The sequence below is a fragment of the Camellia sinensis genome, chromosome 1 (genome assembly GCF_055761805.1).
Source record: "Camellia sinensis isolate YWXY chromosome 1, ASM5576180v1, whole genome shotgun sequence".
In the NCBI taxonomy this organism is placed as follows: domain Eukaryota; kingdom Viridiplantae; phylum Streptophyta; class Magnoliopsida; order Ericales; family Theaceae; genus Camellia; species Camellia sinensis.
Window position 1 is genome coordinate 230,603,358 of NC_138961.1, and position 9,531 is coordinate 230,612,888.

At 31.9% G+C, this 9,531-nt stretch overlaps 1 protein-coding gene across 2 annotated transcripts; it reads left to right on the forward strand.

The window, feature by feature from the left end:
* Positions 1–2,036: 2,036 nt before the first annotated feature.
* LOC114307831 (uncharacterized protein At1g32220, chloroplastic) lies at positions 2,037–9,109 on the forward strand. 2 transcript variants are annotated; one of them, XM_028253257.2, is made up of 10 exons: positions 2,037–2,172; positions 3,184–3,304; positions 3,404–3,492; positions 4,756–4,811; positions 4,894–4,949; positions 6,024–6,117; positions 6,461–6,540; positions 6,989–7,031; positions 8,316–8,407; positions 8,609–9,109. In XM_028253257.2, exons 1-10 carry the CDS (start codon positions 2,111–2,113, stop codon positions 8,786–8,788), a joined length of 873 nt encoding a protein of 290 aa, XP_028109058.2. In that variant the 5' UTR covers positions 2,037–2,110; the 3' UTR covers positions 8,789–9,109. The 2 variants fall into 2 exon arrangements, with proteins under 2 accessions (XP_028109058.2, XP_028109059.2); XM_028253258.2 differs by having other exon boundaries at positions 3,202–3,304.
* Positions 9,110–9,531: the final 422 nt, after the last annotated feature.

The window sequence follows — 9,531 nt, forward strand, 5'->3', positions numbered from 1 at the left end:
ACAATGCTACGTAGCTCAAATTTTGTGGCTCAAAAGTGGCTCAAATGGCCAAAACGACGTCGTTTTGAGTACAAAACAACATAAAAATGGCCAAAACGACGTCGTTTTAACCATTTGAGCCACTTTTTAGCCACAAAATTTGAGCTACGAGACATTTTTCATAAAATTATAAACTAACACAAACACATATTTCAAAATCCTAAACTAAATCATCAAAATTATTCACTATCCAACAATACAATTAAAGTAAAATCATTCAAAATCCTAAACTTACCTAAAAGTAATTCTTCATTAATTTTTATATTCATCGAAAATGCAATAATAAAATAGCAATAAATTGTTGTCAAACTCCATCCAATTCAAACTCATTAAATAAAATAAAAACATTTGCAAACTAGCAAACTCCATCATGAATCACATCCAACTTTCAAAAAATACAATTCCATGCATATTTTTGACGAACCCTGCACAAAAACAAACTGAAAAATATATAATTTAATCTTCAATCTTCATAATTCATTTGACAAAAAAGAGTGTAAAAGAATAAAGTAATGAAAAAATAAACAAATGTGTATATATTGCATCTCAATATAATAAGAAAATGTGTCGAGCATATGAAAAAATTTACTAATGAGCAAATAAATATATTCCAAGTAAAAAAAAAAACTTAAGTGGGGGCGAATTTTTACGGGTGCAGGTAAAACCAGCAACTCGTAATAATGTCATATTTTAAATCACATCCGCCCACATTGTGCCTGTAAAACCACTCATTTATATACGGATCAATTCGAATTGCACAAATTAAACGGTTCAAATAGCCCTATACTCAACGCTAGTCTCATTACGTCCTCTAACTAATGCCCCTTAATTTGAACCCCAATGAAGTAGCTAAGTGTGAAACATTCTCACACTTCTCTTCCCTCTGTATCCCTCTAATTCCACATTATTAAGGGTGAAATTTGGAGACTAAATTAGGGGATAAATCAAATTTTTTTTTTTTGGGTTATTTTATTTAGCCTTCGTTTGAGAATAGTTAATTTAGTTTGGCTTTTTGGCTAAGCCTAGTTAAACTAGTTCTATTTGGGAAGTTTTTTTTCCTTATAGATATAATGATTGTGAGAGAAAAAAGTGAAATAATTATAATTTAGATGTGACGTTTTATCTTATTGACTAAATTAATTTATTTTATCTTTTTATACTTATTTATGCATTTTAACCTATCTCAAACAATCTCTTATTAAGTTTTTAGTTTTACCTCTCATAAACCGTCAAATCTTACCATAAAAGTAAAAACTACAAACTTTGCCAAGCAAAGTATCACAAATAATAATAATAATAATAATAATAATAATTTTCATATATGGTGTTATAATAAAATTAAATAAATTATAATTATAACAATTAAAATAAAATACAACACGTCATTAATACAGAGAAATTATAAAAATGAAAAAGAAAAATGCTAATATTATAGGGATGGAGAGATCCAAACCACCTACCTGCCATACCCACACATGCTGTTGATCAAAATATCAATAATTTAATTGAAAAGGAATATTTTGTGAATAGCTTTTCCACAAATTAACATAATCAGGACAACCCAATAACTTTTTGATAAGAGAAGAAAAATGTATTTTTTTGACATTTTAAACATCTTAAAATATTTGTACATATTTTTATTCTCTAACATTTTTTTTTATTTTTTTATATCTCACTATATTTTTGCACATTTATAAAAAAAAAAAAACCCTACGAAAATAAAAATAAAAATAAAAATTTGAATTAAAAAAATTTAATTATAAATATATTTCATAGAATTTATTTAAAATACGGATTATTTTTAATAATTTTAAAAAATACAAACATTCCATTATTAGAACTTTATATTTAACAGAATTAACATAAAAAAATAAAATCACAAATATTATTTTATACAATAATAAAATTATATAAATTATTAATTAAAATATATTGATAATATTATTAAAAAATATTAATTATTTAATAATTTATTATTATTATACACTTTTGTTACCCAATTGGGGTTTTCAAATTCAATATTTCAAAGTTTAAATTCCACGACAAACCTAAGAGAGAAGAAAGGAAACCAATGATGAAGACGATCGTTTCGCGTTTGCTCTTCCACTCACATTCCTCTTCCTACAGACTCAGGTAACCGCTTTTCACCACTCCTTCTCTTCACATTTTTTTTGATATTGTTGTTTCAATTATTATTTTTAATGTTTTCATATGCGTGTTGATGATTTTTCTTTTTCTTTTATTTATTTCATGATTTAGTTAGTTTATATTACATGCTTTTCATGTTTATCTTCTGGATGTATTGATGATTTCGGTTCCAAGGGGGATGGAATTTGTAATGCTATTGTTGTGAAACGAATTTTGATGACATTTTTTATTTAGTTTTTCTTGGCTTCATGTGGTAATAAAATAGGGTTGATATTATTTATGAAACCCTAAAAAAACCAATTCTTTCAATGGTTAATTTGTGGCTGAGAAGTTGGATGGGAAGAGAAGTGAAGTTTGAAAATGTGAAATCTGTTTAACATGTATCCATATGTACTTTTTTTTTTTTGATAACCCTGTGTCCGGGTCAACTTGCACGTACCTCGACTTATTGGGCAGAAATTTGGAATTGTGACTTCACGAATGAGGGACCATATAAATTGTTTTAAGATACATGCTTATGTACATTATTCGTTAGACATTTTTCTTTTTTGTCTGTTGTTTTCGACGACTTGAAAAACCAAATTGATGTTAGTATTTCGTTGCTATGAAATGTGAAGTGGAAAGTTCCATTATCATGTGGTTTCTTAACACCTCTTCATCATTAGATTTTCTTATATCATTTGTTTGGTATCAGATTTCAGAAGTTAGTGTGAGTCTGCAATTTGTTGGATTTTGTGCTTAGAAGATATATTGCTTCCATGGCTCTGCTCTCTTCCTTATCTAAAAGCTTGGAAAGTCTGTAAACTTTTTCACCTGGCCGTCTTAGATCTAGCCCTAGTTTTAGCATCACCATGCATGCCATTTCACCTTCCCACCTTTCCATATTTGTAGATAATGGTCATCCTGTTCGTAGAAAGGTTGAGTTTGTTACCTTCTGTCTATTGATGATTAGTTTTTCTTCTTAATTTAATTGGCCTTCTGCCACTGCTGAGACAGTACAGTGGCTGTATCCAGAAATGGGAGATTATTGTCGACAACAGGTCCTAACAAGGTAGATGAACCTTTCAAAGTTGAGGAAGCAGAGACAGTAGAAGTCCCACCACCTCCAACTGAAAAGGTATTTTGTGTTCATACTGGGATGCAAGGTGCTCATTTTCTCATTCATTTATGCTAGAACTCTTGAATATGTATTAAGTTGTACTTTTGGTTGATTCAGTTACTTGTTTTGGGTGGGAATGGATTTGTTGGTTCACATATATGCAGAGAAGCTCTAAAGCGTGGTTTAAATGTATATAGCTTTAGCAGGTACACTTGAAGTTGGAACATATTGTTTTTTTTTTTTCCCCGTATGAAATGGTATTTTGCAACAATAGTTTAGGTCAACCCCATCTTAATATTTGAGACCAAGTTCATGTGAACATCAATGTCTATTTTCCATTATCTTTTTAACAGGTTCTTCTGGATTGCGTGATTTTACTGTTACTATAGTAACTGTCAGCTTGATTTTTTACTCACACATTGATGTTAATTGTTATAGTGGTTATAAAAGTACTAACATGGCATCAAAAGGACAGGGTGAGGTTAGAGATTTTATTCATATAATCTATTAATATATGTAAATTTACGTGTTCCCCTTAACTATTGTTAGCTGTTGAATCAGTTATGGACTTTTAGTGACCTATCAGCTCAATGTTGCTAGAAAATTGCAGTTCATGGAATGAGCTTGTCAATATTTTGTTTTTAATGGTACATGCACATCTTATGTGTTGAATTGTAGATGAATTGGTGAATCTTCAATCAATTGATTCTCTTTTGATTTTCCGAATCCAATTTTTGGTTTTTCTATTCTTTTTTTTTTTGCTGGAAAAAGAGTACAAACAACTCTTTTAAGTATTTCATCATTTGTCTTTCTCTCCCTATTTGCTTTTGAAGACTCAAACCCCAGGAAAACAAATTTTCTTTCTCTCTTTACTAGTTTATGCATGTTTTGTCTCTTCTGACGTTCTCCTTTTGATATTACTAAGTTATTGACTTTCCTTGTTTGCCTTAATTTCTAAAATAGCTACAAAACCTGATTTTGTCTACACTTATTCCTGTTGTCATTAAAAGTTCTAGCATTCCCTTTACATAATTTCCTGTTAAGAACTTGCCATGAAGATATTAAACAATTTGGTGTATGTCAGCTTATGTTGTTTTATATATGCCCTTTAACGTTTTTCCATTCATCCATAGAGGCAGGTCTCACATATCCTTCTCTAGAGAACATGCCACTTTCTCATTTATGATGTTTGGGGGCACTTAAGCTTCATGGTGTACCATGATTTTGTGTTTGTCATTTAGGACGATACTTCTTGTGGGTACAGAACTTACTGGCGCATCGGATATGCTTGTGGTTGTTTGTTATGCATATGCATATTCAGATATATGCACACACATGTATATGTTGTTTTCTTCCATATCTTTTAATATTTTCATTTGATGTATATACATTTGTCCAATTAATTGCTTCCATTCTCAAAAGAAACAGAAATTATAAAAAAATTATTTGCTGATTTTTGTTATTGTTAGGTCTGGGAGGCCGTCTGTACATGAGTCTTGGATGAACGGTGTCTTTTGGCATCAAGGTTTGGAAGGAGTTTTTATGTTTATTTTGACTTTCATAGATGTGGATATATGGTGTGTAATTCTCTTTTCTTTGTCAAACAGGAAATCTTCTTTCATCTGATTCATTGAAGAATGCACTGAATGGAGTGACCTCTGTGGTATATGTTCTCTTAGTTGTTACTTATGTAGCCTTGGGAAGTATCATTCTATTATAAAATGAAATTTAGGGAAGTAGGTGAGGGTTCAGATCTTCTTTGCTTGTTCATTACCGGGTGAAATTAGCCCAAATTTTGATTTTACATTTTAATAGGTAACAACCACTTTGACATGCTTCTAATATTGACCAGTTAGCAATTTGACATGGTCGTATAGGTTCTTGATTATTGAGGAACCATGCCTTAAAGATGATTGGGTTCATATTTTAGAGGACATGAGAACTATATAAGTTATTTCATCCGTAATCCCTGTCTGCATTCTTGTAACCCCTTTGTACCTCCTTTATACACTTTGCTGTTCTTTGATTTTAAAACAAATGGAGTGCTCATCATGTGATTTTCATTCTCACGGCAGATTGTGCGCGTTTGGCTGATAGCGTGCATGATTCCTGAGAGGAGGTTTTGAGTGGAGATTATTGATCACTGCTACTGCTGTTTAGATTTGCTTTTTAGTTGTTCAACTTGGCAAAGTAGAACTATTCTATTTTGACCATTTGAACGGGGGAAAATGGATTATATGGTCTTGACCAACTGTATGGGGCAAAATGTTGTCTATTTACCTTAGTTGATTGTGCCAATGCTGAAGCCAGTTTTCTCTCTGTTGAGAGCCTGAATCCAAACAATACATCTAGACTGGTTGGCTCTTGTTATTCAGTGAACCTGATTCCATTGCGAAGCTTGTAACAATGAAAAACCCTCTAAATCAACTGCCTTGCAGCTCTTTTTTTTTTTTTTGGATAAATTACTGCCCTGCAACTCCTTTAAGTTCACTTAGTGGTGCGATGGATACAATCAGGGTTTGAATCGTTTTGACCACAATGCGTTGGGGTTTCTTTCAAAATCCATAACATGATTAACTTTTTAAGGGCATTAAATCAAGTATTCTTCTTGTTGCTGAATCAATTCACACTCTGTATTTTTTTTTTTCAAGTTCTTTGTTTTTATTGTTATTTGTTTTCATGTGTCTCTTTTTTCAATTCAATTAGTGCATTTCTTGATTTAAGATGAAATTTGTAGATCTCATGTGTTGGAGGTTTTGGCTCAAACGCGCACATGTATAAAATCAATGGGACTGCAAATGTAAATGCTATTAGAGCAGCTGCTGAACAAGGTATTCCGCAATCCCGCTTCCAATTTTCTTCTTTGTTAGTTTTAGAAGGGATTTGTCATGGTACTGAGAACAAATAGAAAAAGAAAAGAAAATGGAAGAAGAAACTTTTTTAAATCTTGAACAGGATTTGTGTAGAAAGAGAATAGCAAAAAAGGAATGAGAGTGCTTGACAAGGTTGAGCAGCTATAGACAAGAAAAAAAAAGAAAGTGTTACACAGTATCACTTCAGAGTTTATAGAGAAATGGCTGAGATTTGTGGACTGCTTTTCAAAATTTTCTTGGTTGTTTATTGGAAAATTGCGCAAGAGGCATGAAGCATCTCTAATAGCATCAATTTGTGCAGGTGTTAAAAGATTTGTATACGTCTCTGCTGCTGACTTTAGTTTGGCAAATTTCCTGCTGCAAGGATATTATGAGGGGAAGGTAATATTTGGCTTTCTAGTTATTTTTATGCTGCAAACAAATTATATGCAAAACAAAAATAAAATGTGCAAACATTTTTTTTTGGGTATTTTGCAGTTAAAAGTTTTGTTGAACCCGGGGGATGGCGCTGAACTGAATGGTTCCTACTGTTTAGTTAAATTAAAAACATGTATATATATATATATACATATTATAAAGAGTTAAAGAAATTACATTGATGTATAATGTGAACTAATACTAATGCTGAAAGGTGAGTATTATGCACAGAATATAGAATATCTCCAGATTTTATTTACATCAAATAATTTCTACAACTGCCATGTTTCTCATGTAATCAATAATATGACAATATATCTCAATTTTGTCATAGTTTATACCTGAATTCTTTTGTTTTGAAGTTTCTTTGTGATTCTCTTTTTTCTGATGTAGCCTTTATACACTGATGCAGAAAGCGGCTGAAACGGAGCTAATGATTAGGTTCCCATATGGAGGTAAAATTCATATTCTCTCTTCAAGATTATTGACATCTCTATTTAGCACAGTATCACGGTTCTTATTCAGTCAATGTGTTCCGCAAGAGTGTTCCATTGCATAAAGGACATCGTTGGTGGATTTGTGCTTCAATTTCTTTGGCAATAATTTCATATTAATATCAAGTTGTATGTGCTACCTTTTGATCGTTTTGTATACTTGGGTTCAATTACCTCAAAGTAATTGAAGCTTCTCCCAAGTAAGCAACAATTGGGCAATTGGAAATATATTTTTTCCTTTAATAGGCAAGTTAAGGAGACCCGAACTTGAGTTTCTTTATTGGGGTAATGGAACCTAAGCTGCTGGAGTGTCCAGTTGAAAATCAACATAACAAGCAACAATCCCAATACTGTTGTATCTTTTGAAGGATATTATCAGTGAGGGTATCTGGTCATCTCATCTTTCAATTTTCTCTTCAAATCTTTTTTCTGTTTCTTATGAATGATTGAAATGAAAGTCATAAGATATACTTTTGACTTTATTGTTGCAGAGAAACATTTTCTTTTTGGGAAGGTTCAGTTTGAGCTTAATGTACTGAATACAACACAAGTCTAAGGGCAATTATAAATTTATAATTTGTTACAAGATCCTTTAATCACCTTATGAGCATCGCAACTAATAGCAATTTTGATTATTCATAATTGAAATTTGCAACTAATTATGGGTGCATGTTATTTTTGTGTGCTCCTAAATAAACCCACTTAATTTGTCTTCACACCTACCATATGCATTGTTGAATTTTTATCTTGTGGAGAAGTACTTGTACATGTGGGTGTAGAGAAAAGTTGAGTGGGTGCATTTAGAAGCTCCTGAAATTCTCATACCCTCAACCATTAGCACAATTCTTAGATAATTAATTTCTTCCAAATGATTATGAGATAATAGAATATGATTTCTGATATGATATCAGAATATAGTGTTATTAAGTTACCTGGTCTGCTTTGCTTAACCTATGAATGTTTTCATCATTGAGTTCACCACTTTGTTTTATTATCATCATTGTTTTCAAACCTCCCTGATATTTCCACCATGTTCTCGTGATCTAAATGTTGGATTTGTTGCTAAGTCCTGCATCACCATTGTATCTCAAACATCTCCATCCTAAAATGCTATATAATTTATGCATTAGGAAGAGTCTGTGGAGTACTGTGAAATCATTGTGCATAAAGTACATCTATTAAGTCTGAAGTCTGGAGCAGATATACATATATATAAGGGATGTTCTTGTTATTTCTCTTTTTCAGGTGTCATTCTGAGGCCAGGTTTTATACATGGCACTCGTCAAGTTGGGAGTATGAAGTTACCTTTAGGCGTTGTTGGGGCTCCATTGGAGATGGTAAACTGTTAAACTCATTACACTGTCATCAATCCTGTACGAAAAACTTCAGATAATTGATACTTCACATGTTTTTCCCCTCCATTTGGTTTTAGATTGTGGTCAAGTGGAATTCACAAATATTAGCCCATACACAGAGGGATTGTATGCGAATATGGTCTTTTATTATTTACATTACCACATATATGGTTGCCACTGCAGGTTCTCCAACATGCGAAGCCACTCAACCAAATTCCACTGGTTGGACCTCTGTTTACACCTCCAGTGAACGTGAATTCAGTGGCACGGGTTGCTGTAAGAGCTGCAACTGATCCAGTGTTTCCTCCTGGTATTATAGACGTATATGGTATTCTACGATATAGTCAACAAAAGTCAGCTTAGTCATCGTATTGGTTATTTTTCTTCTCCTCGTTCTTTTGTTATTGTTATAATAAGAACATCAATATCTTTCTTCCTATTAGAATAAATTTTGAGCCAGTCCTCATGTAAAATTATAGCAAGCTTACCTGAGAATTGTGCTTAATAAAAAGATTCAACACTCACTCTGCTAGGTGATCAAAGCCATGGCAGTAATGGGTAAAGGTAAATCATGTTAAGCATTCACTACTTGCCTCCATTAGTGCCTATGCTGTGTGTGTACAACAGGGTGGCCATGTGAAAATTCATATATTATATATGATATGCAGTCTTTTTGTCTCTAAATTCTCTGCTTCCCTTGTCTCAAAACATTCACATTTATTCAATTATGTCTTGAGATTATCGCATTTTGAGATTTTCAATGATCCAACGACTAGAATGTTTTGGGATAGAAAAATTTCGAGATGAACGATCATTTATGTTTGTCTATTGAGCACTAGAAAAGTATCATTTCATATATGACTTTGATGTGCACAGTTTATAATTCCACTTTGTTATGACAAATTTGCAAAGGAAATTTCTTCCATATGACCTTATTACTTATTTTTTGGTGAACATTATGAATTTTCGTAATAAATGTTAGGTAATTTTTTTTTTTTTGTATGATTATAACAATATGCAGTTTTTGAAGTGAAGTTGTAACAATATGTGATATAGTTACTGATTTTTATATTAGTGTTATACTTTTTTTATCCAAATGTTACTCA

What these genes read in the sequence shown, in the direction of transcription:
- LOC114307831 (XM_028253257.2), top strand. Translation starts at nt 2,111, where the DNA reads ATGATGAAGACGATCGTTTCGCGTTTGCTCTTCCACTCACATTCCTCT. An exon ending in AATGTATATAGCTTTAGCAG is followed by an intron (nt 3,493 to 4,755) that starts GTACACTTGAAG and finishes TGTTATTGTTAG; the next exon opens with GTCTGGGAGGCCGTCTGTAC. An exon ending in GATTAGGTTCCCATATGGAG is followed by an intron (nt 7,032 to 8,315) that starts GTAAAATTCATA and finishes TCTCTTTTTCAG; the next exon opens with GTGTCATTCTGAGGCCAGGT.